At 42.8% G+C, this 27,887-nt stretch overlaps 1 protein-coding gene across 1 annotated transcript in view; it reads right to left on the bottom strand.

Annotated features, from left to right (window-relative positions):
• The window catches only part of b4galnt4a (beta-1,4-N-acetyl-galactosaminyltransferase 4a), a 497,048-nt gene that overhangs the window by 92,995 nt on the left and 376,166 nt on the right, over nucleotides 1–27,887 (bottom strand). The window contains exon 8 of the mRNA XM_014123877.3: nucleotides 13,290–13,368. Within this exon, the coding sequence (XP_013979352.3) occupies nucleotides 13,290–13,368 (79 nt within the window). The remainder of the gene's footprint in view (nucleotides 1–13,289; nucleotides 13,369–27,887) is intronic.

The raw sequence follows: 27,887 nt of genomic DNA, 5'->3' as shown, positions 1-27,887 counted from the left end.
GTATGTGCCCATAGGCGACGTTGTTGCCGGTGATGTCTGGTGAGGACCTGTTTTACAACAGGCCTACAAGCCCTCAGTCCAGCCTCTCTCAGCCTATTACGGACAGTCTGAGCACTGATGGAAGGATTGTGCATTCCTTGTGTAACTCGGGCAGTTGTTGCCATCCTGTACCTGTCCCGCAGGTGTGATGTTCGGATGTACCGATCATGTGTAGGTGTTGTTACACTTGGCCTGCCACTGCGAGGACGATCAGCTGTCCATCCTGTCTCTTTGTAGCACTGTCTTAGGTGTCTCACAGTACGGACATTGTAATTTATTGCCCTGGCCACATCTGCAGTCCTCATGCTTCCTTGCAGCATGCCTAAGGCACGTTCACACAGATGAGCAGGGACCCTGGGCATCTTTCTTTTGGTGTTTTTCAGAGTCAGTAGACAGGCCTCTTTAGTGTCCTAAGTTTTCATAAATGTGACCTTAAATTCCTACCGTCTGTAAACTGTTTGTGTCTTAATGACCTTTCCACAGGTGCATGTTCATTAATTGTTTATGGTTCATTGAACAAGCATGGGAAACCCTTTACAATGAAGATCTGTGAAGTTATTTGGATTTTTACTAATTATCTTTGAAAGACAGGGTCCTGAAAAAGGGACGTTTCATTTTTTTGCTGAGTTTAGTATGGTCTGCAGCTTATGATTCAGGCAGATTGCAGATTCTAATTCAGGCAAGCAAAAACGTAAGACTTTCTTAATATTAGAGATTGCGCAACAGCTGTTTGGAGCAAAGAGACACACCCCTCTTCCCTTTGTCTTACCCGAGTATGCCGCCCGGTCTTGACATGCACAGAAAAACCAGCCAGATGTACAGTCAAAAGTTTGGACACACCTACTCATTCAAGGGTTTTCTTTATTTTTACTATCTGTGAAGTTATTTGGATTTTTACGAATTATCTTTGATTTGCTGAGTTTATGATAAACAGAGAGTAGTAGTAGCGTAAAAGAGGGGTTGATGGGTGGTGGGACACAATGCAGATAGTCTGGTTAGCCAATGTGCGGGGGCACCGATTGGTCGGGCTAATTGAGATAGTATGTACATGAATGTATAGTTAAAGCGACTATGCATATATTATAAACAGAGAGTAGCAGCAGTGTAAAAGAGGGGTTGTGGGGGGGGGGGGGGGGGCACACAATGCAAATAGTCCGGGTAGCCATTTGATTACCTGTTCAGGAGTTTTATGGCTTGGGGATAAAAACTGTTGAGAAGCCTTTTGGTCCCAGACTTGGCACTCCAGTACCACTTGCCATGCGGTAATAGAGAGAACAGTTTATGACTAGGGTGGCTGGGGTCTTTGACAATTTTTAGGGCCTTCCTCTGACACCGCCTGGTGTAGAGGTCCTGGATGGCAGGCAGCTTAACCCCAGTGATGTACTGGGCCGTACACACTACCCTCTGTAGTGCCTTGTGGTCGGAGGCCAAGCAGTTTCTGTACCAGGCAGTGATTCAAGGTAGAGCATGGTGTTTGCAATGCCAGGGTTGTGGGTTTGATTCCCACGGGGACCAGTACGGAGAAAAAATAACTAAATAAATAAATAAATAAATAAATGTATGAAATGTATGCACTCACTACTGTAAGTCGCTCTGGGTAAGAGCGTCTGCTAAATGACTAAAATGTAAATGTGATGCTCTCGATGTTGCAGCTGTAGAACCTTTTGAGGATCTGAGGACCCATGCCGAATCTTTTTAGTTTCCTGAGGAGGAATAAGCTTTGTCGTACCCGCTTCACAACTGTCTTGGTGTGTTTGGACCATTCAAGTTTGTTGGTGATGTAGACACCAAGGAGCTTGAAGCTCTCAAACTGCTCCACCACAGCCCCGTTGATGAGAATGGGGCCACCTCCTTTTCCTGTAGTCCACAATCATCTCCTTAGTCTTGGTTACGTTGAGGGATTGGTTGTTATTCTGGCACCAACTGGCCAGGTCTCTGACCTCCCCATAGGCTGTCTCGTCGTTGTCAGTGATCAGGCCTACTACTGTTGTGTCGTCTGCAAACTTAATGATGGTGTTGGAGTCGTGCCTGGCCATGCAGTCGTGGTTGAACAGGGAGTACAGGAGGGGACTGAGCACGCACCCCTGAGGGGCTTCAGTATTTAAAAATACAGTGTATTATACAAATACAAAATGTAAGTATACAAGAGGCTTTACTCAGTACTTTGTTGAAGCACCTTTGGCAGCGATTACTGCTTCGAGTCTTCTTGGGTATGATGCTACAAGCTTGGCACACCTGTATTTCGGGAGTTTCTCCCATGCTTCTCTGCAGATCCTCTCAAGCTCTGTCAGGTTGGATGGGGAGCGTCACTGCACAGCTATTTTCACAGGCAGAACACTGTAAGAACGGCCCATGTTCTGAATTCTGTCGCTGTACATTTCAAAAGTGCTAAACAAATAGTTATATTGACTATGTCCAGTCTAGCTTGCTAATTAATGTCTTAATCAAAATTATGGATTGCCTCTTATCCGCTTGTCGTCCCCTTATGCCATAGTTTGTACATCTCAATTGTCATTAAAAACCACATTTGTTTAAGCAAGTCAGACGTATCAGCTATGTTTTTTAAAAGGCAGTAAATGTGGCTGACAAGGCTCTGCTGATAGCTAGGTATAGCAGTGGTAAGATGTTGGGAAGGCTTTATGTAGGCCCTAACAGTTTGTGGGCACCGTTTATCACCATTATAGTGCAATTAATATATTGTTTAGTGTTGTGTAGTGGCTTTGCTGGCATGTGTCCCACTTTCTTTCTTTTTGCCCCACCAAGAATAACATGCTAATATAGCCACTGCAAGAGATGTTTGATTCGGTTCAAGTCTGGGCTCTGGCTGGGCCACTCAAGGAAATTCAGAGACGTGTCCCAAAGCCACTGCTTCGTTGTCTTGGTAGTGTGCTTAGGGTAGTTGTCCTGTTGGAAGGTGAACCTTCACCCTAGTCTGAGGTCCTGAGTGCTCTGGAGCAGGTTTTCGTCAAGGATCTATCTGTACTTTGCTCTGTACATCTTTCCTTGATCCTGACTGGTCTCCCAGTCCCTGCCGCTGAAAAACATCCCCACAGCATGATGCTACCACCACCATGATTTACCACAGGGATGGTGCCAGGTTTCCACTCTACCATAAAGGCCTGATTGGTGGAGTGCTGCAGAGATGGTTGTCCTTCTGGAATGTTCTCCCATCTCCACAGAGGAACTCTGGAGCTCTGACAGAGCTGACAGACCAAGGCCCTTCTCTCCCGATTGCTCAGTTTGGCCAGCTCTAGGAAGAGTCTTGGTGGTTCCAAACTTCTTCCATTTAAGAATGATGGAGTCCACTGTGTTCTTGGACCTTCAATGCTGCAGAAATATTTTGGTACCCTTCCCCAGATCTGTGCCTCGACAAAATCCTGTCTCTGAGGTCTACTGACAATTCCTTCGACCTCATGGCTTGGTTTTTGCTCTGGCATGCACTATCAACTGTGGGACCTTATATAAACAGGTGTGTGCCTTTCCAAATCATGTCCAATCAATTGAATTTACCACAGGTTGACTCCAATCCAGTTGTAGAAACATCTCAAGGATGCTCAATTTCGAGTCTCACAGGAAAGGGAACTTAATACTTATGTAAATAAGGTACTTCTGTTTTTAATTTTAATACATTTGCAAAAATGTATAAAAAAATGTTTTCATTTTGTTATTAAGGGGTATTGTGTGTAGATTGATGAGGACATTTTTTATTTAACTTCTTGGTGACAGGGGGCAGTATTCAGAAATTCAGATGAATAACATGCCCAAATTAAACTGCCTGCTACTCGCGCCCAGAAGGTAGGATATGCATATTATTAGAAAACACTCTGAAGTTTCTAAAACTGTTTGAATGATGTCTGTGAGTATAACAGAACTCATATGGCAGGCAAAAATCTGAGAAAAAATCCAACCAGGAAGTGGCATGTAGTTTTTCTTTCTAATCCCTATTCAAACTACAGTGTCTGTGGGGTAATTTTGCACTTCCTAAGGCTTCCACTAGATGTCAACAGTCTTTAGAACCTTGTTTTATGCTTCTACTGTTACTGGGCAGAGAATAGGAGCTGACTCAAGCCTGGGACCAGTTAGTTGTTTACTGCGCAAGCACGCAGGCACGCCCTTCCTTCTTTTTCCTCTGTAATGAATACGCTATTGTCCGGTTGGAATATTATCGAAGATTTATGTTAAAAAGACCCCAAGGATTGATTGTAAACATCATTTGACATGTTTCTACGAACGGTAATGGAACTATTTGACTTTTTGTCTCTGGTTTTGCGCTCGCGCATTATGCCTTTGGATTAGTGATCTGAACGCACAAACAAAACGGAGATATTTGGACATAAATATGGAGTTTTTCGAACAAAACAAACATTTCTTGTGGAAGTGGGAGTCCTGGGAGTGCATTCCGACGAAGATCAGCAAAGGTAAGTGAAGATTTATAATACTAATTCTGAGTTTAGTTGACTCCAGAACTTGGCGGGTAACTGTATAGCTTGCTTTGATGGCTGAGCTCTGTACTCAGAATATTGAAAAATGTGCTTTCGCCATAAAGCTATTTTAAAATCTGACACAGCGGTTGCATTAAGGAGAAGTGTATCTATAATTCTTTCAATAACTGTTGTAAATTTTATCAACGTTTATGATGAGTATTTTTGTAAATTGATGTGCTCGAAAAATCCTATCACCATTAGCATAACGAATTATTATTATTTTTTCAAATATAGGACTATGTTATATCGTTTTATAGATACACCTCTCCTGAATCGAACCACGTTGTCCGATTTCAAAAAGGCTTTACAGCAAAAGCAAAACATTAGATTATGTTAGAGGAGTATATCGTAAAAGTAGCCACATAGCCATTTTCCGACCAACCACATGCATCACAAATAACCAAAAACCAGCTAAATGCAGCACTAACCTTTGACAATCTTCATCAGATGACACCCCTAGGACATCATGTTACACAATACATGCATTCTTTTGTTCGATAAAGTTCATATTTATATATAAAAACAGCATTTTACATCGGCGCGTAACGTTGACTAACTATTTTCCCTCAAATGCATCCGGTGAAAAAGCGCTACAATTTACTAAATTACTATTCGAAAACATTTTTAAAATGTAATATTGTCATTCTAAGATTTATAGATGAATATCTCTTGAAAGCACCTGTAATGCCAGATTTAAAAATAACTTTACTGGGTAATCACACTTTGCGATAAAAGGGGATGCGATACTCAGAAAATAGGCTACCGTTACAGGTCAGCGCCATCTTGGAACAATCGCATATCAAATCTAGTCTTGTATACTATTGTCAATAATCCCTTACCTTTGATTATCTTCATCAGAAAGCACTTCTAGGAATCCCAGGTCCACAACAAATGTATTTTCGTTCGAAAAAGTTAATCCTTTATGTTCCATTAGCTTGTTCTTGTTAGCGCGTTCTGAAGGCTGCACCAAAAGTTCCGTCGTGCGCGGGACTCCACTTTCGAAAAAATGCATTTTTTAAATTTATTTAGGTTCGTTCAAACGTCAAACGTTGTATAACATAAATCTTTAGGGCCTTTTTCAACCAGAGCTCCAATAAGATTCAAGGGGAACGATTGCATTGTGTTTCAAAACGTTTTGAAAGGGGAGGGTAGCCAGGGGCGCCGGCGTCATAATGGTGATGGCCCTCCTCATGTGACCACGTTCCACAGCGTCTCATTCATTCAGTTTTCACAGTAGAAGGCTCAAATCACTTTGTAAAGACTGGGGACATCTAGTGGAAGCAATATGAAGTGCTCAATGAACCATTGCTCACTGTGTGATTTACAGGCAAACTGATGAAGTTGAGTCCGCAATTCAGAATTCCACTTCCTGTTACGATCGGTCTCGGGGTTTTGACTGCCATATGAGTTCTGTTATACTCACAGACACAGGGTGTTTTCTATCCACAAGTATTAATTATATGCATATCCTAGCTTCTGAGTTTGAGTAGGAGGCCGTTTAAAATGGGCACTAATTTTTTTCAAAAATCGCTGTAGTGCCCCCTATCCTAGGCGAACGACAAGAGGTTAACAAAATGTAGAAAGGGAAGGGGTCCGAATACTTTCCGAATGCACTGTAGCTACCTCAATTACCTCCTATCCCTACACATCAACTCAGTACTGGTACTCCCTGTATATAGCCATGTTATTTTTACAAATTATTTTTATTCATTATTGACTGTGTATTTATTCCTTGTCACTATTTATGTTTTATTTTATTTGTTATCTTTATCTTTGACTCTACATAGTTGGAAAAGGACCCGTAAGTAAGCATTTAAATGTTAATCAATACCTTTTGTTTACGAAGCATGTGATGAATAAATTTGATTTGACAATACAGTCCACTTAGGTCTATGTGTCTGGAAGTAGGCAGCGGAGCATCCCAGAATAGACAGACCAGTGTTACTGTATAGGAATAGTAAGAGAGAGAGAGAGGGTGTGCGGGAGAGAGAGAGGAGAGGCATGAACTTATCCAAGATGTCGTAGCAGTCAGACGTCTTTGTCCTGATGTGTCCCTTGTATATATCTTTTGACATCTTTTTCTTTGCATATCTTTAAAAAATATTTTCCTAAACCTCAAATTCTAAATACTCTCCTGCAACCCGCCTCACCCAATGTGGCGTGGATCTGTTTTTTTTCTAAAGTATTTCTATTTACTTCGGATCTGGAATCCCTCAACTGAAGCTACCCAGCTAACTACCTACCAGCTATCAGTCAGCAAACCATTGCTAGCAGTTATCAACTAACCTTTAGCTCGGAAAACTCTCGCCAGTTCGAACAACATGACTCAAACCAGAGCATAACGGACCTATTTTTTTCAATTTTTTTTCTCTCCATATCCCAGGATTCCTACCGCAAACTCTGAACATTTTCAACCACAATCCCGGGTGACTACTCCTTGCTAGCGTTTCCATCCCGGAGCAAGCACCAATTAGCCTGAAGCTAGCCTGTCTAGGGCTCCTGGGCTACCACCGAAGCCCACGCCTGGGCTACAATATCCGGACACCTTCTACTGCCGGTACGGGGCGCGGAACCCCGCTGATCCTTTACGACTGGAATACCGATATAATCTGCCCGAGGATTCCAACAGGCCCCTCAGGCGCGACGTCCGCTGAAGGCCCATTCTGCTAATCGCAGCCTGCTAGCTACCTAGAGCTACTTGGAACCCTACTAATCCACGACTGGTCTATCGACGTCACCGCACGAAGAGGCAAAAACAGACTTAACCTCTATGGGCTAGGTGGGACGCTAGCGTGCCACCCGTGGTGCACTCCATCAACAGCAGGTGCATTTCAAGAGCGGCAAATTTGAATCCAAATAAATGTCAAAATTCAAATTTTTCAAACATACAACTATTTTACACCCTTTGAAAGATAAACATCTCCTTAATCTAACCACGTTTTACGATTTCAAAAAGGTTTTACGGCGAAAGCATAAATTTAGAGTATGTTAGGACAGTACATTTACAAGAGTTGTGTGTAATGTTTTGTCAAGTCAAAGACAGGGTCACCAAAACCATAAAACCAGCTAAAATGATGCACTAACCTTTTACAATCTCCATCAGATGACACTCCTAGGACATTATGTTAGACAATGCATGCATTTTTAGTTCTATCAAGTTCATATTTATATCCAAAAACAGCGTTTTACTATGGCATTGATGTTGAGGAAATCGTTTCCCTCCAATAACCGGCAGTCAAGTCAGCGTCACAAATTAAATAATTAAAATTATAAAACATTGGTAAAATATTATATTGTCATTTAAAGAATTATAGATTTACATCTCTTGAACGCAATCAACTTGCCAGATTTAAAAATAACCTTACTGGGAAATCACACTTTGCAATAATCTGAGCACTGCGCCCAGAAAAATACGTGTTGCGATACAGACTAGACGTCATGTTGGGGAGATCTAAAATCGAAAAAATACTATGTAAATAATCCATTACCTTTGATTCTCTTCATCAGATGTCACTTCCAGGTATCACAGGTCCATAACGAATGTAGTTTTGTTCAAAAAAGCTCATAATTTATGTCCAAAAATCTCCGTCTTGTTAGCACATGATCTAAGCCAGCTGGACTTCTCGTCATGAACGAGGGGAAAAAATATATTTACGTTCGTTCAAACATGTCAAACGTTGTATAGCATAAATCATTAGGGCCTTTTTTAACCAGAACATGAATAATATTCAAGGTGGACGAATGCATACTCTTTTATAACGTATTGGAACGAGGGTACCCAACATGAACTCGCGCGCCAGGTGTCTAATGGGACATCATCGTTCCATGGCTCTTGTTCGGTCAGATCTCCCTCCAGAAGACTCAAAACACTTTGTAAAGGCTGGTGACATCTAGTGGAAGCAATAGGAAGTGCCAAAATATTCCTCAGCCCCTGTGTTTTTCAATGGGATAGGTTTAAAGGTAATACAACACATCAGGTATCCACTTCCTGTCAGAAAATGTCTCAGGGTTTTGCCTGCCAAATGAGTTCTGTTATACTCACAGACACCATTCAAACAGTTTTAGAAACTTTAGAGTGTTTTCTATCCATATATAATAAGTATATGCATATTCTAGTTACTGGGTAGGATTAGCAACCAGATTAAATCGGGTACATTTTTTTTATCCAGACGTGCAAATGCTGCCCCCTAGCCCTAACAGGTTAACTCCATTGCGACGTCCCCCAAAGGCGCTTCTATTAACTAGCGAGCCCCGGTCTGCTAACTGCTAGCTTGCTAGCCCTGGTCTGCTAACTGCTAGCTTGCTTGCCCCGGTCTGCTAACTGCTAGCTTGCTTGCCCCGGTCTGCTAACTGCTAGCTTGCTAACCCGGTCTGTTAACTGCTAGCTTGTTGGCCTCGGCCTACTTTCTGCTAGCTTGTTAGAACCAGCCTGCTAACTGTCTGAATCGCCGTGTCCCCAGCCAGCCCAACCACTCACTGGACCCATATGTTCACTTGGCTACTCATGCCTCTCTCTAATATCAATATGCCTCGTCCATTACTGTCCTGGTTAGTGATTACTGTTTTATTTCACTGTAGAGCCTCTAGCCCTGCTCAATATGCCTTAACCAACCATGTTGTTCCACCTCCTACATATGCGATGACATCACCTAGTTTAAACGTCTCTAGAGACTATATCTCTCATCATTACTCAATGCCAAGGTTTACCTCTAATGTACTCACTTCCTACCTTACCTTTGTCTGTACACTATGCCTTGAACCTATGCTATCGTGCCCAGAAACCTACTCCTTTTACTCTCTGTTCCGAACGTGCTAGACGGCCAGTTCGTATAGCCTTTAGCCGTACCCTTATCCTACTTCTCCTCTGTTCCTCTGGTGATGTAGAGGTTAATCCAGGTCCCACAGTGCCTAGCTCCACTCCCACTCCCCAGGTGCTCTCATTTGTTGACTTCTGTAACCGAAAAAACCTTGGTTTCATGCATGTTAACATTAGAAGCCTACTCCCTGAGTTTGTTTTACTTACTGCTTTAGCACACTCTGCCAACCTGGATGTCTTAGCCGTGTCTGAATCCTGGCTTAGGACAACCACCAAAAACCCTGAAATCTCCATCCCTAACTATAACATTTTCCGCCAAGATAGAACGGCCAAAAGGGGCGGTGTTGCAATCTACTGCAAAGATAGCCTGCAGAGTTCTTTATTACTATCCAAGTCTGTGCCCAAACAATTCAAGCTTCTACTTCTATAAATTCACCTTCCCAGAAACAAGTCTCTCACTGTTGCCGCCTGCTATAGACCACCCTCTGCCCCCAGCTGTGCCCTCGACACCATATGTGAATTGATTGACCCCCATCTATCTTCTGAGCTCGGGCTACTAGGTGAACTAAACTGGGACATGCTTAACACCCCGGCCATCCTACAATCTAAGCTTGATGCCCTCAATCTCACACAAATTATCAATGAACCTACCAGGTACAACCCCAAATCTGTAAACACAGGCACCCTCATGGATATCATCCTAACTAACCTCCAAATACACCTCTGCTGTTTTCAATCAAGATCTCAGCGATCACTGCCTCATTGCCTGCATGCGTAATGGATCTGCGACCAAACGACTACCCCTCATTACTGTCAAACGCTCCCTAAAACACTTCTGCGAGTAGGCCTTTCTAATCGACTTGGGCAGGGTATCCTGGAATGACATTGACCTCATCCCGTCAGTTGAGGATGTCTGGTTATTCTTTAAAAGTGCCTTCCTCACCATCTTATGCTCCATTCAAAAAATTTAGAACCAGGAATAGATATAGCCCTTGGTTCACTCCAGCCCTGTCTGCCCTTGACCAGCACAAAAACATCCTGTGGCGTTCTGCATTAGCATCAAATAGCCCCCATGATATGCAACTTTTCATGGAAGTTAGGAACAAATATACACAGGCAGTTAGAAAAGCTAAGGCTAGCTTTTTCAAACAGAAATTTGCATCCTGTAGTACAAAGTCAATAAAGTTCTGGGACACTGTAAAGTCCATGGAGAATAAGAGCACCTCCTCCCAGCTGCCCACTGCACTAGGAAACACTGTTACAGCCGATAAATCCACTATAATTGAGAATTTCAACAAGCAAAATCTGGACCCCTACAAATCAGCCTGGTTAGACAATCTGGACCCTCTCTTTCTAAAATGATTTACCAAAATTGTTGCAACCCCTATTACTAGCCTGTTCAACCTCTCTTTCGTATCGTCTGAGATTCTCAAAGTTTGGAAAGCTGCCGCAGTCATCCCCTCTTCAGAGGGGGTGACATTCTAGACCCTAACTGTTACAGACCTATATCTATCCTACCATGTCTTTCTAAGGTCTTCGAAAGCCAAGTTAACAAACAGATTACCGACCATTTCGAATCCCACCGTATCTTCTCCGCTATGCAATCTGGTTTCAGGGCTGGTCATGGGTACACCTCAGCCATGCTCAAGGTCCTAAACGACATTATAACGGCCATCGATAAGAGACATTACTGTGCAGCTGTATTCATCGACCTGGCCAAGGCTTCGACTCTGTCAATCACCACATTCTTATTGGCAGACTCGACAGCCTTGGTTTCTGAAATGATTGCTTTGCCTGTTTTACCAACTACTTCTCTGATAGAGTTCAGTGTGTCAAATCGGTGGGCCTGTTGTCCGGACCTCTGGCAGTCTCTATGGGGGTGTCAGAGGGTTAAATTCTCGGGCCGACTCTCTTCTCTGTATACATCAATGATGCTGCTCTTGCTGCTGGTGATTCTCTGATCCACCTCTACGCGACGACACCATTCTGTATACTTCTGGCCCCTCTTTGGACACTGTGTTAACTAACCTCCAGACGAGCTTCAATGCCATACAACTCTCCTTCTGTGGCCTCCAACTGATCTTAAATGCAAGTAAAACTAAATGCATGCTATTCAATCGATCACTGCCCGCACCTGCCCGCCCATCCAGCATCACTACTCTGGATGGTTCTGACTAAGAATATGTGGACAACTACAAATACCTAGGTGTCTGGTTAGACTGTAAACTCTCCTTCCACACTCACATTAAGCATCTCCAATCCAAAATTAAATCTGGAATCGGCTTCCTATATCGCAACAAAGCATCCTTCACTCATGCTGACAAATATACCCTCGTAAAACTGACCATCCTACCGATCCTCGACTTCGGCGATGTCATCTATAAAATAGCCTTCAACACTCTACTCAACAAATTGGATGCAGTCTATCACAGTGCCATCCATTTTGTCACCAAAGCCCCATACACTACCCACCACTGCGACCTGTACACTCTCGTTGGTTGGCCCTCGCTTCATACTCGTCGCCTAACCCACTGGCTACAGGTTATCTACAAGTCTCTGCTAGGTAAAGCCCCGCCTTATCTCAGCTCACTGGTCACCATAGCAGCACCCACTCGTAGGACGCGCTCCAGCAGGTATATCTCACTGGTCACCCCCAAAGCCAATTCCTCCTTTGGTCGCCTTTCCTTCCAGTTATCTGCTGCCAATGACTGGAACGAACTGCAAACATCACTGAAGCTGGAGACTCATATCTCCCTCACTAGCTTTAAGCACCAGCTGTCAGAGCAGCTCACAGATCACTGCACCTGTACATAGCCCATCTGTAAACAGCCCATCTATCTACCTCATCCCCTTACTGTATTTATTTTATTTATCTTGCTCCTTTGCACCCCAGTATCTCTACTTGCACATTAATCTTCTGCACATCTATCATTCCAATGTTTAATTGCTATATTGTAATTACTTTGCCACCATGGCCTATTTATTGCCTTATCTCCCTTATCTTACCTCATTTGCACTCACTGTATATAGACTTTTTGTTTTCTTTGTTTCTACTGTATTATTGACTGTATGTTTTGTTTATTCCATGTGTAACTCTGTGTTGTTGTATGTGTCGAATTGCTATGCTTTATCTTGGCCAGGTCGCAGTTGCAAATGAGAACCTGTTCTCAACTTAAATAAAGGTGAAATAAAAAATGTAAAAAATGAAATAGAGAGATAGAGTGGGAGAGAGGGTGAGGGTGGGAGATGAGAGAAGAGACAGAGAGAGAAGAGATAGAGAGATAAATCTATAAAGTATATGTATGTAGAGAGAGGGAGATGAAGAGAGACAGGGATAGACCCTCTGGATAGTTTGGAAAAAAAGGGAATCCAATGTGAGATAATAAAGCACATTTTCAGAGACAACACACCACACCATGTATTATCACGAGCCCATTTACCCAGTCACTAACACACACACACCAGGTGTGTGGAGTACTTTCTGAAACTTTACCCTTAAGTTAGCTCTCTCCATTACATAAAGAATGAACATTGAGTTTGCAAAACAACTGTAGGAGTGAAAAAGTGAGATAGGGGGAAAAGGAGAGAAAGAGAGTTAAGAGGGACAGATGCAATAGTTATACTCAAAAGTCCTAACTAGGGTTGCAAAATTCTGGTAACTTTCCCCAAATGTTCCAGAAATATTAGATGGAATATTAGTGAACTCAGGAGTGAATAAGCAACTCAACTTGGCCCCAGACCGAGGCAACAACAACAAGGTGTGACCGTATGACATGAGCATCTCTCTGTCTCTCTCTCTCAGCATTCCTCCACTTCAAACACAGCCTGTTCCCTCCCTGTACCCTGCCCACCTGTCTGCATGCAATTACACAGGGTCTAGTTCAGTAGTTTCGTACAACTTCAGCTAGTAGTCTAGCCCCCCATAAATGAATAAAGTTGTATGGACTTACCCCAACCTCCACGTGGTCTGACCCCTTGTCATCCTGCTTGTGAAGGATCTCAAAGTAGTACCGTCTGGATGAGATAAGGCTAGAGAGAGATAGAGAGAGCGTGGGAGAAAATGTTCCATTACAATTAGGATTTAAAATATTTGCCAGATGTTATTTTTCCACCTCATGAGCTGCGAGGAGAAAGCTGGAAATTGAGGCTACAGTGAAGGTTAATGCTTAGGAACCCAAGACTACTTACAAGCCAATATACAGTTGAAGTCAGAAGTTTACATACACTTAGAATTTCCGGTCACAACTTGAGGACTTGTTTACGTGCTGCTGTGCATTTTGTTGCTAACCTTACTTTGCTACCTGCCAATTTTACTGTTTTTACTTTTTAATTACCGTTTACATTTTTATTTTTTCCCCTCGCTTGACTTTTTTCATTCAACTTTTTCACATCGGACGCTTTATCTGGACGTGGTCCGCCTTCTAATTGCAGTCGCTGTACTCATAACATACAGGAGAATGATCACCTTATGGCAAGGATAGCTGTGCTACAAGCCCAGTTTCAGACACAATCGTTAGGCAAGGGTAACTTCAGTGTAGGAAAGGATGAAACAGCATCTGTGCCACTAGTTAGTACATATAGTAGTATAAATACCCTCGGACAGTCCCCGCAGTCTGACAATTTTCTCATGGTTTCTGGAAGGAAATGCTGTAGGAATGCTCAACCGGTGTCGCTCATTCAGCTGACAGAAACTTTCAACCGGTTGTCCCCATTAAGCAGCGAGTCGGAGTCAGAGGCCGAGCCTTCACTTGTCTCTACTCCTCCTGTTGCGGGGTCTGAGACGCCGAAGCCTCCCACCATTAGCTCTGACAAATTGAAAACCCTAGTCATTGGTGACTCCATTACCCGCAGTATTAGACTTAAAATGAATCATCCAGCGATCATACACTGTTTACCAGGGGGCAGGGCTACCGACGTTAAGGCTAATCTGAAGATGGTGCTGGGTAAAGCCAAACTGGAGAGTGTAGAGAGTATAGGGATATTGTTATCCACGTCAGCACCAACGATGTTCGGATGAAACAGTCAGAGGTCACCAAGCGCAACATAGCTTCAGCGTGTAAATCAGCTAGAAAGATGTGTCGGGATCAAGTAATTGTCTCTGGCCCCCTCCCAGTTAGGGGGAGTGATGAGCTCTACAGCAGTCTCACAACTCAATCGCTGGTTAAAAACTATTTTCTGCCCCTCCCAAAAGATAGAATTTGTAGATGATTGGCCCTCTTTCTGGGACTCAACCACAAACAGGACCAAGCCTGGCCTGTTGAGGAGTGACGGACTCCATCCTAGCTGGAGGGGTGCTCTCATCTTATCTACGAACATAGACAGGGCTCTAACTCCCCTAGCTCCACATTGAGATAGGTTGCAGGCCAGGCAGCAGGCTGTTAGCCAGCCTGCCAGCTTAGTGGAGTCTGCCACTAGCACATTCAGTGTAGTCAGCTCAGCTATCCCCATTGAGACCATGTCTGTGCCTCGACCTACGTTGGACAAAACTAAACATGGCGGTGTTCGCCTTAGCAATCTCACTGGAATAAAGACCTCCTCCATTCCTGCTATTATTGAAAGAGATTGTGATACCTCACATCTCAAAATAGGGCTACTTAATGTTAGATCCCTCAATTCCAAGGCAGTTATAGTCAATTAACTAATCACTGATCATAATCTTGATGTGATTGGAACTGACTGAAACATGGCTTAAGCCTGATGAATTTACTGTGTTAAATGAGGCCTCACCTCCTGGTTACACTAGCGACCATATCCCCCATGCATCCTGCAAAGGTGGAGGTGTTGCTGACATTTACGATAGCAAATTTCAATTTACAAAAAAAACGACGTTTTCGTCTTTTGAGCTTCTAGTCATGAAATCTATGCAGCCTACTCAATCACTTTTTATAGCTACTGTTTACAGGCCTCCTGGGCCATATACAGCGTTCCTCACTGAGTTCCCTGAATTCCTATCAGACCTTGTAGTCATGGCAGATAATATTCACATTTTTGGTGAATTTAATATTCACATGGAAAAGTCCACAGACCAAATCCAAAAGGCTTTCGGAGCCATCATCTACTCAGTGGGTTTTGTCCAACATGTCTCCGGACCTACTCACTGCCAGTCATACTCTAGACCTAGTTTTGTCCCGACCTAATGTTTTTCCTCATAATCCTGGACTATCAGACCACCATTTTATTACGTTTGCAATCGCAACAAATAATCTGCTCAGACCCCAACCAATTGAGGAACTCAATTTAACCTCGCGCAATACTCTAGATGCAGACGCACCCCTAAAAACAAAAAAACATTTGTCATAAGAAACTAGCTCCCTGGTATACAGAAAATACCCAAGCTCTGAAGCAAGCTTCCAGAAAATTGGAACAGAAATGGAGCTACACCAAAATAGAAGTGTTCCGACATGCTTGGAAAGACAGTACCGTGCAGTATCGAAGAGCCCTCACTGCTGAGCGATCATCCTATTTTTCCAACTTAATTGAGGAAAATAAGAACAATCCGAAATGTATTTTTGGTACTGTCGCAAAGCTAACTAAAAAGCAGCATTCCCCAAGAGAGGATGGCTTTCACTTCAGCAGTAATGAATTCATGAACTTCTTTGAGGAAAAGATCATGATCATTAGAAAGCAAATTACGGACCCCTCTTTAAATCTGCGTATTCCTCCAAAGCTCTGTTGTCCTGAGTCTGCACAACTCTGCCAGGACCTAGGATCAAGGGAGACACTAAAGTGTTTTAGTACTATATCTCTTGACACAATGATGAAAATAATCATGGCCTCTAAACCTTCAAGCTGCATACTGGACCCTATCCCAACTAAACTACTGAAAGAGCTGCTTCCTGTGCTTGGCCCTCCTATGTTGAACATAATAAACGGCTCTCTATCCACCGGATGTGTACCAAACTCACTAAAAGTGGCAGTAATAAAGCCTCTCTTGAAAAAGCCAAACCTTGACCCAGAAAATATAAAAACTATCGGCCTATATCGAATCTCCCATTCCTCTCAAAAATGTTAGAAAAAGCTGTTGCGCAGCAACTCACTGCCTTCCTGAAGACAAACAATGTATACAAAATGCTTCAGTCTGGTTTTAGACCCCATCATAGCACTGAGACTGCACTTGGGAAGGTGGTAAATTATATTTTAATGGCGTCAGACCGAGGCGCTGCATCTGTCCTCGTGCTCCTAGACCTTAGTGCTGCTTTGATACCATCAATCACCACATTCTTTTGGACAGATTGGAAACCCAAATTGGTCTACATGGACAAGTTCTGGCCTGGTTTAGATCTTATCTGTAGGAAAGATATCAGTTTGTCTCTGTGGATGGTTTGTCCTCTGACAAATCAACTGTAAATTTCGGTGTTCCTCAAGGCTCCGTTTTAGGACCACTATTGTTTTCACTATATATTTGACCTCTTGGTGATGTCATTCGGAAACATAATGTTAACTTTCACTGCTATGCGGATGACACACAGCTGTACATTTCGATGAAACATGGTGAAGCCCCAAAATTGCCCTCACTAGAAGCCTGTGTTTCAGACATAAGGAAGTGGATGGCGGCAAATGTCCTACTTTTAAACTCGGACAAAACAGAGATGCTTGTTCTATGTCCTAAGAAACAAAGAGATCTTCTGTTGAATCTGACAATTAATCTTGATGGTTGTACAGTCGTCTCAAATAAAACTGTGAAGGACCTCAGCGTTACTCTGGACCCTGATCTCTCTTTTGACGAACATATCAAGACTGTTTCAAGGACAGCTTTTTTCCATCTACGTAACATTTAAAAAATCTGAAACATTCTGTACAAAAATGTAGAAAAATTAATCCATGCTTTTGTCACTTCTAGGTTAGATTACTGCAATGCTCTACTTTCCGGCTAGTACTGAGATGCAGTGCCTTAGACCGCAGTGCCAATCTACACATCATTAGCTCTTAATACTATTATTCTATTGACCTATGCTCAGCGCCATCTTAAATTGCCATAGTAACGACTGATACTAAAGAGTCATTGGTAGGAGTGACCAAATTGTCTGTGGTATTGAGTTTTGGATAACATACCAGGCCACGAATTTCTCGGTGGCATCCCCCTTGTGTAACCGCGGAGAGTGAATAGAAGAGTGAGCAGCAGACAACGAAGATGGCAACAAGTAATTCAAAAGTGAACTGTAGTTCCAGGCTGTACTAATTGCTACAAAAACAATCCTTGTGTAAACTACCATCGGCTACAGGGACCCACAATGATGGGAAAAAGTGGCTCCAGGTCCTGAAGAAGAAGGATGTGCCAGCTCAAGGCAGGTTCTGCTGCAAGCAGAAGAAGACTTCATTACGAAGGGCACTTTTGATGTCGCAAGCGGGAGTTTCTGAATAGAAATAAGTTCAACATTGAAACCCTCCATTTGCCTCTCCATCTTCAACTTCAAGGGTTAAGGACCGACCATCATCGACAACATCAGTGACTTCAGTGTCAAGGAATGAACGGAGGAGGCGGCGCGAGTCAGTGAAGGTAAACTCAGCTAGTTATGCTGACATAGATTTGTTTTAGCCTGCAGCAGCTAATGTTAGCCAGTAACATTAGCTGTCAACAAGTGTTACTAGCTAGCTACCTGGTTTTGTTAGTGCCACCTTAGATACATGTGTTATGCATCACAATGACCCACAAAGATAATTAGTGGAAGTGTTACAAAGTTGGCAATATCCATAATATCATTAAACAGGCATCACATATTATATAGTATGCACATAGCCCACTGTTCAACAGTATGGATGGGGAAGGTCGGTTAGATGGGAGCTCATCTGCTATCCTGTTGTAGGACCATCCCAGCAGACACTCCTGAGTGCCCGAAGATAAAGAAAAGCAGTCACCTTGGGGGAGCGGGCTAGGGTTCAGAAAATGGAGAAGGAGCAGGCCATTCAAGTCCGAATCCAAAGATACACCCGTCCACAGAGGGAATTACAGTATAGAAGTCTTGATCGCTATGAAACGGTTGTACATTTGAATGTTTGAATATTATGTTACGTGGTACTTTTACATAATTAAATTTGTATGTATTAGCCAGTATTGCGTGTTATAATGTTTTATAGAACGTTCCAGGATGGCCCTGTTTTAGGGGGCAATTCAGTTGTTTTGGAAAACTGACTGGGGAGGCTGCTTTAGCCTGGTGAGCCCCAACCTGTCTAGCTAAGGTAACAACAGGGCAAGCCTGCTTGAGGCTCAGTTATTTCTTCTTTTTTTTTATCACCGGTAAGTCTACTAATCAAGTTTGTCTTTGTAAATATCTTTACTGGATACCACTACTTGAAGACTAAACAAATATCAACACTTATGCCCCCAAACCTTCTGCCTCCTGCTGAATATCTGACCACATTTCTGCACTACTTATTTTACATGGTTTGTTTTTATTTACGACACCTTTGTAATGTATGCTTTTTGTCAAACAAAGAGACAACTTGAGTGTCTTAACATCCTCAACTAGCTGCTCAGTGTAGTTACCATTGCTTTCCACTAGATGGTAGCCTAAGCTAGATGGTGCGTGTTCAAAGCAGTTTTATCTTCAAAGCTAGTTTCTCTGGTTACACTTGAACATGTTGTTATAGTCGACAAAGCAAACTTATAATATTTTTAGAAACCTTGTCTTAGAATTATAATTTACAAAATGTATGGGAATGTTATTCATAATTTGAGCAGGTAAGATTGTCTAGTTGTTTGACATAATGTGTTATTACATAAGGCACCATTTACATTTTTTTTAACCTTAATTTAACTAAGCAAGTCAGTTAAGAACTAACTCTTATTTACAATGACGGCGTACACCAGCCAAACCCGGACAACGCCAGGCCAATTGTGCACCACCCTATAGGACTTCCAATCACAGCCGGATGTGATAGAGCTTGGATTTGAACTAGGGACCTCTTGCATTGAGATGCAGTGCCTTAGACCACTGTGCCACTCAGGAGCTAGAACAAACTCCATGTATAGTCATTTTATTTGGTAGTAGAGGCTAGATCCAATTGACTTGTTTTATTAACGCTCAAACCAGTGGAGGCTGCTGAGAGGAGGACGGCTCATAATAATGGACGGAACTGAGCAAATGAAATGGCATCAAACACATGGAAACCATGTGTTTGATCTATTTGAAACCATTCGATCAATTCCACCCCAGCCATTACCACCAGCCCGTCCTCCCCAATTAAGGTGCCACTAATCTCCTGTGGCTCAAACCTTATGTAGATGCCACTTGTATCTGGGTATGCGCACCTAATAGAAGAGACCACACACGAAGGGATGACGCGTCGTACACCTCTTCCAAGTCTCCCTTGTAGGATGAACTGGCGGTAAGCAGCCAGTCTGCTCTGCAAAGAAAAAAACATAAACTACTTTGATAGTACTTTAATCCACCATTGAAACGAAATCTCACTGTATTTATGAAGTTACATTTTCCCGGCTTTGATTCGAACCCTGGTCGTATAATCAAAATGTAAGAACTTTACCATCGGTAGTGATAGTAATTACTGTAGGGTGTATTCTAGTTCTTACATTAACCTCACCATTATTAACATTCCAAGATGGCATAGCAGTCAGACATCATTTGTCCTAGTCTTGTCGTGTCCCGTGTATATATATTTACATCTTTTATTCGCATATCTTTTTTATATATCTTTTTTTCTAAAAACTCAACTTCAAAACACTCTTCTGTAACCCGCCTCACCAATTAAAAAAAAATAAAAATTATTTACCTCAAATCTGAAATCCACAACAGAAGCTAGCCAGAAGTTCACTGGCTAACGTTAGTATTCAGCTAACCACGGTTGGTGGTCATCAGCTATCCTTTAGCTCAAAAGCTATCGACAGTTTTGTACAACGCGACTCAGACCAGAGCATACCGGACCTATTTTATCTCCATATCCCCGGATTTCTAGCTGGTATCCGAGTGTCTATTGGCTAACATCGGTCCCGGAGCAAACATCAATTATTCTGGAGCTAGCCAGCTGAAGAGTTCCATCAGCCACTCCTGGGCTACAATCACCTATCCGGACCCGTTTTACTGCCGATGCGGAGCCCCACCGGGCCTTCACAACTGGACTACCAATGTTATCTGTCCGAGGGAGTTATCCAACTGGCCCCTCTGTCGCGACGTAACCTGAACGTCCATCTGCGGCCCGCTAATCGTTAGCTGTCTTATCGGCTGCGATCTGAATAGGTTTATCGGACAATTTTCTTGGGCCACTATAACTATAACTATTTTGCCAAATGGATTGGTCCCCTCTAACACACGGAACCCCACTAATCTACCGACGGAAACGCACGAGGTGGCTAAAAACAGTCCATCTTCTGCCAGCTTGCTACCCATGGCCCGGCTAGCTGTCTGAATCGCCGTGACCCCAACCAAGCTCACTACTCACTGGATGCTTATGATCACTCGGCTAAGCATGCCTCTCCTTAATGTCAATATGCCTTGTCCATTGCTGTTCTGGTTAGCGTTTATTGGCTTATTTCACTGTAGAGCCTCTAGCCCTGCTCATTATATCTTATCCAACCTTGCAGTTACACCACCCACACATGCGATGACATCACCTGGTTTCAATGATGTTTCTAGAGACAATATCTCTCTCATCATCCCTCAATGTCTAGGTTTACCTCCACTGTATTCACATCCTACCATACCTTTGTCTGTACATTATATCTTGAAGCTATTTTATCGCCCCCAGAAACCTGCTCCTTTTACTCTCTGTTCCGGACGTCCTAGGCCACCAATTCTCATAGCTTTTAGCCGTACACTTATTCTACTCCTCCTCTGTTCCTCTGGCGATGTAGAGGTGAATCCAGGCCCTGCAGTGCCTTGCTCCACTCCTATTCCCCAGGCGCTCTCTTTTGATGACTTCTGTAACCGTAATAGCCTTGGTTTCATGCATGTTAACATTAGAAGCCTCTTCCCTAAGTTTGTTTTATTCACTGCTTTAGCACACTCTGCAAACCCGGATGTCCTAGCCGTGTCTGAATCCTGGCTTAGGAAGATCATCAAAAACTCTGAAATCTCCATCCCTAACTACAAAATTTTCAGACAAGATAGAACGGCCAAAGGGGGCGGTGTTGCAATCTACTGCAGAGATAGCCTGCAGAGTTCTGTCCTACTATCCAGGTCTGTACCCAAACAATTTGAACTTCTACTTTTAAAAATCCACCTCTCTAAAAACAAGTCTCTCACCGTTGACGCCTGCTATAGACCACCCTCTGCCTCCAGCTGTGCTCTGGACACCATATGTGAACTGATTGCCCCCCATCTATCTTCAGAGCTCGTGCTGCTAGGTGACCTAAACTGGGACATGCTTAACACCCCAGCCATCCTACAATCTAATGCCCTCAATCTCACACAAATTATCAGTGAACCTACCAGGTACCACCCCAAAGCCGTAAACACGGGCACCCTCATAGATATCAGCCTAACCAACTTGCCCTCTAAATACACCTCTGCTGTTTTCAACCAAGATCTCAGCAATCACTGCCTCATTGCCTGCATCTGTAATGGGTCAGCGGTCAACCGACCTCCACTCATCACTGTCAAACGCTCCCTGAAACACTTCAGCGAGCAGGCCTTTCTAATCGACCTGGCCCGGGTATCCTAGAAGGATATTGACCTCATCCCGTCAGTAGAGGATGCCTGGTTATTTAAAAAAAAATGCCTTCCTCACCATCTTAAATAAGCATGCCCCATTCAAGAAATTTAGAACCAGGAACAGATATAGCCCTTGGGTCTCTCCAGACCTGACTGCCCTTAACCAACACAAAAACATTCTGTGGCGTTCTGCATTAGCATCGAACAGCCCCCGTGATATGCAACTTTTCAGGGAAGTTAGAAACCAATATACACAGGCAGTTAGAAAAGCCAAGGCTAGCTTTTTCAAGCAGAAATTTGCTTCCTGCAGCACAAACTCAAAAAAGTTCTAGGACACTGTAAAGTCCATGGACAATAAGAGCACCTCCTCCCAGCTGCCCACTGCACTGAGGATAGGAAACTCTGTCACCACCGATAAATCCACTATAATTGAGAATTTCAATAAGCATTTTTCTACAGCTGGCCATGCTTTCCACCTGGCTACCCCTACCCCGGTCAACAGCACTGCACCCCCCACAGCAACTCGCCCAAGCCTTCCCCATTTCTCCTATCCAGTCAGCTGATGTTCTGAAAGAGCTGCAAAATCTGGACCCCTACAAATCAGCCGGGCTAGACAATCTGGACGCTTTCTTTTAAAAATTATTTGCCGAAATTGTTGCAACCCCTATTACTAGCCTGTTCAAACTCTCTTTCGTGTTGTCTGAGATTCCCAAAGATTGGAAAGCAGCTGCGGTCATCCCCCTCTTCAAAGGGGGGGACACTCTTGACCCAAACTAGTACAGACCTATATCTACCCTACCCTGCCTTTCTAAGGTCTTCGAAAGCCAAGTCAACAAACAGATTACCGACCATTTCGAATCCCACCGCACCTTCTCCGCTATGCAATCTGGTTTCAGAGCTGGTCATGGGTGCACCTCAGCCACGCTCAACGTCCTAAACGATATCTTAACTTCTTTGGGATAGGTGGCAGTATTTTCACGGCCGGATAAAAAACATACCCGATTTAATCTGGTTACTACTCCTGCCCAGAAACTAGAATATGCATATAATTAGTAGATTTGGATAGAAAACACTCTAAAGTTTCTAAAACTGTTTGAATGGTGTCTGTGAGTATAGCAGAACTCATATGGCAGGCCAAAACCTGAGAAGATTCCTTAGAGGACATTTTTTGTCCATTAAAATAACATCAAATTGATCAGAAATACAGTGTAGACATTGTTAATGTTGTAAATGACAATTGTTGCTGGAAATGGCTCATTTTTATGGAATATCTACATAGGCGTACAGAGGCCCATTATCAGCAACCATCACTCCTGTGTTCCAATGGCACGTTGTGTTAGCTAATCCAAGTTTATAATTTTAAAAGGCTAATTGATCATTAGAAAAACATTTTGCAATTATGTTAGCACAGCTGGAAACTGTTGTGCTGATTAAAGAAGCATTACAACTGGCCTTCTTTAGACTAGTTGAGTATCTGGTGCATCAGCATTTGTGGGTTCGATTACAGGCTCAAAATGGCCAGAAACAAAGCACTTTCTTCTGAAACTCGTCAGTCTGTTCTTGTTCTGAGAAATTAAGGCTATTTCATGCGAGAAATTGCCAAGAAACTGAAGATCTCGTACAACGCTGTGTACTACTCCCTTCACAAAACAGTGCAAACTGGCTCTAACCAGAATAGAAAGAGGAGTGGGAGGCCCCAGTGCACAATTGAGCAAGAGGACAAGTACATTAGAGTGTCTAGTTTGAGAAACAGACGCTTCACAAGTCCTCAACTGGCAGCTTCATTAAATATTAACCGCAAAACACCAGTCTCAACGTCAACAGTGAAGAGGAGACTCCGGAATGCTGACCTTCTAGGCAGACTTGCAAAGAAAAAGCCATATCTCAGACTGACCAATAAAAAATTGTATTTAACATTTTTTATTTCACCTTTATTTAACCAGGTAAGCTAGTTGAGAATAAGTTCTCATTTGCAACTGTGACCTGTTCAAGATAAAGTAAAGCAGTGCGACACAAACAACAACACAGAGTTACACATGGAATAAACAAGCGTACAGTCAATAACACAATATTTAAAAAAAAGTCTATATAGTGTGTGCAAATGGCGTGAGGAGGTAAGGCAATAAATAGGCCATAGTAGCGAAGTAATTTAAATTTAGCAAATTAACACTGGAGAGATAGATGAGCAGATGGTGATGTGCAAGTAGAAATACTGGTGTGCAAAAAAGCAGAAAAGTAAATAAAAACAATATGGGGATGAGATAGGTAGATTGGGTGGGCTATTTACAGATGGGCCATGTACAGCTGCAGCGATCGGTTAGCTGCTCAGATAGCTGATGTTTAAAGTTAGTGAGGGAAATATAAGTCTCCAGCTTCCAATTACCACTGTCAGAGTGGTAATTGGGTTCTTGGTCACCTACCCAGCTGTATGCCTCATCACAATCTGAGAGATCTACGGACAGTTTCTTGGACTTCATGGTATAGTTTTTGCTCTGACATGCACTGTCAACTGTCACACCTTATATAGACAGCTGTGTTCCTTTTCGAAATCATGTCCAAACAATTTAACTGGCCACAGGTGGACTACAATCAAATTGTAGTGAAATCTCAAGGATGATCAAAGAAAATTTGATGCACCTGAGCTCAATTTGGAATGTCATAGCAAAGTTGTGTTCCAAAAACATGTTTTCACTTTGTCATTATGGGGTATTCTGTGTATGAATTCAGGCTGTAACAAAATATACAATAAGTTTAGGGGTATGAATACTTTCTGAAGGCACTGTATATGGTATTGCGCATGTGTGTGTACATTTGCAGATGCGTGTATGTTAATGGTGATAGCAATCACATGGACAGAGAATGACGTTCACTGGAGGGGGACGATGACATTGCCATGTTGCCTTCTGGTACACAAACAGACTGTCTCCTCAGGCATGGATGCCCAGGGCTCTGGATCTTATACATCACTGCAGGTGTGTGTGTATGAGAGAAAGGTGTGACTGTGTGTTTGTGTGTATATAGATGGGATTGCTGACAACATTACGAAAACGATGCACACACTTCAATGGGGCAGAAGGCTGGTTGTTGTTGAAAATCTGGATGGCCAGTTAGCAAGCAACAGTGACAAAAAACTGCCATGTGGGGAATTGTAGGTGGCTCTTTTCAGCTAATTGTATCATATTCTTGATATAATGTCTTGTTTTGAGGTGTTTTGACTGATGTCATGTCTATGCTAATATGGCAATAATTCGCTAGCTGCTACTGTAGCTAACCAACAACTGTAACGAGGTATTTAAGAGGCAAGTGCTCATTGTGCACATTTATTTATGTTTTCAATATTAGAGAAGAAATATAGTTGACATGTTGTCAACAATCTAAGCCAACCCTGTCTGTTTTGACCCATAGTTGTGCATGCGTCAGCTTTGTTGCTAAACAACCAACCCATCTATACCCTTCATTCTTGTGTTTGTGCGTGTTTGTCTGTCTGTCTCTGTGTGTGTCTTGCCTATGTGTGTGTGTCTGTGTCTGTGTGTCAGTGAGATACAGTATAAGGTCACTCCGGAGTCCCTCATGAATAGAACGTTTCTGCAATGCTGTGACAATGTATACATTAAAGTGCTCTCATGAAACTAAACCACCAAATTATGGTGTACTATACACCCATATGTCTGGGGCCCTATTTGAATACAGCAACAATACAATACAAATGTAACACAACACAATACAAACATACCTCATTAAGACCGGTGTCCGGTTTGAGCATATACAACACCAGCATAACACAAACATACCTCATTAAGACCGGTGTCCAGTTTGAACATATACAACACCAGCATACCTCATTAAGACTGGTGTCCAGTTTGAACATACACAACACCAGCGTAACACAAACATACCTCATTAAGACACCAGCGTAACACAAACATACCTCATTAAGACTGGTGTCCAGTTTGACAGCCTAGGAACAGTGAGTTAACTGCCTTGTTCAGGGGCAGAAAGACTTTTACTTTGTAGGCTCAGGGATTTGATCTAGCAACCTTCCAGTTACTAGTCCAACGCTCTAACCACTAGGCTACCTGCCACCCCTAGATAAATAAATGGACACTGAACTGTTTGTGTGCGTGTGTGTAATAGATTCTCCTAAATAACAGTGAGAAGAGTGGTTTTCTATTTTCCAAGGAAACATTTCATTTCCTGTCTATGTTTGGTGAGCTGGTGGTTTAGAGGTGTCTGACTCACTCTGCCACCCACACACACAGGTGCTGTCTGACATTTCACATAACTCCTGTCTGAGCCTGCTCTAGTGATAGATCACCTGCCTTGTCTCCTCTCTCTCAACTCTCCTATAACCTTACTACAACCACCCCTCACTAACGAGAAATCAAACAGACATTTTATCAGAGTCAGTTGTGGGCTCTGCGTGTGTGTGTGTGTGTGTGTGTGTGTGTGTGTGTGTGTGTGTGTGTGTGTGTGTGTGTGTGTGTGTGTGTGTGTGTGTGTGTGTGTGTGTGTGTGTGTGCGTGTGTGTGCGTGCGTGTGTGTCCATGCGCACGTGGTTCTGCATGCGTGGGTTGGGCATTGACTCCCTCAGTGACTGTTTCACCTTGAGAGGTGCTGATCGATATTAAAATGAACGGCGGTGACCTTTGACATTTGCGTTGAGGAAAAAAAGCACGGCTGAGATCAGATCCAGGTTGTGTTTGATGTCACAGCTGGCATTTGGTCCAGGAGGAGCGGCTTTCTGTTGAACTGCAGGAAGGGGCTGACATTTTCCCCATTCCTCCTGACTTGGAGCTGTCGGCGGAGGTGTCGGGTGGGTGTTTGTGTGCTTGGTGTTAGAGGGAGAGAGAGGGAGAGAGAGAAAGAAAGCTAGAGAGAGACATGTATGTATCGGTAAAGACCTTTCATGGATCTTCATTGAATCGTTTAAAATAACCTACACTGATCATTAAAGAAAAACTATATCCCTTTAGATAATCTTAGAATGTTCAGAATCCTCTCCTCTGATTGTTCCTGTGCTCCTCTAAGCCAAAGCCTTAGCTGACAGCGCTGCTGTCATATTAAAATGCATAAGCTCCAATCAGATAATTCATGGCTGTTTTCATAGTCTTTCACAGTGTTTCACTTTTGCCTCAATGTCATCTCCATTTCAAATTATACAGTTTATACACTCGGCGAAGCCTCGTTCTCCGCTAACCTCTTTCTCATCATTCTGTTAAACAGATGCTACAGTAACATGATTGAGGGGAGGAAAGCAGAGTTTCACTCAAAGCCTCATTCAGGCTTTCAGGCTACAGCTTTATTAAAATTCTGCATGAACCCAATTACCTTGAATGGGTAGAGATAGGTCTGAGGGTAAAGGAGGCTAGTGTGAATTTTGTGGATTCATGCGCAAGTGCAAACACACATGCTGCTCACTACATAAAGATTTGTCTATCTATGGCAGTGAATAAGAATGCTTATGTGTTTGTGCTGAAGCACCACAAGCACACTAATAACCAAGAAGGGCTGAATTAAATCAACTTTGTCTCAAAGCAAATCTGAAACTGCTCTGTTCACAAGTTAACAACCTATGCAGTGGAATGCAGTAACGTGTAGTTCGTAATATCACCAAAAGGTGTCAGCATCAGCATATATATTGAGTAGATTTACTACAGTGCTTTACAACAGTAAAGGTCATGCAAATAAACCACTTTGTGAACCTTGCAATAATAGTTTGTTATGACTAGAATGCGCTAGCTGTTCATTACGACAGTGTTTTCTTACTGAAACCATCATGTAAATTATACTGTTATTCAAAACAAAATGTATTGGCTATATATTTCAACTGCAAATGGCATGCGTTGATGACTGAAACTGTTCATGCAGGAAAATGCTTGCCACACTGGTTTTAGTCACACATGTTCTAATTTAGCTAGCTAGCTAGCCAACAATCTAGCAAAC

The sequence above is a fragment of the Salmo salar genome, chromosome 10, assembly GCF_965601325.2.
Source record: "Salmo salar chromosome 10, fSalSal1, whole genome shotgun sequence".
NCBI lineage: Eukaryota > Metazoa > Chordata > Actinopteri > Salmoniformes > Salmonidae > Salmo > Salmo salar.
This window is presented reverse-complemented; position numbering and strand designations above follow the sequence as displayed.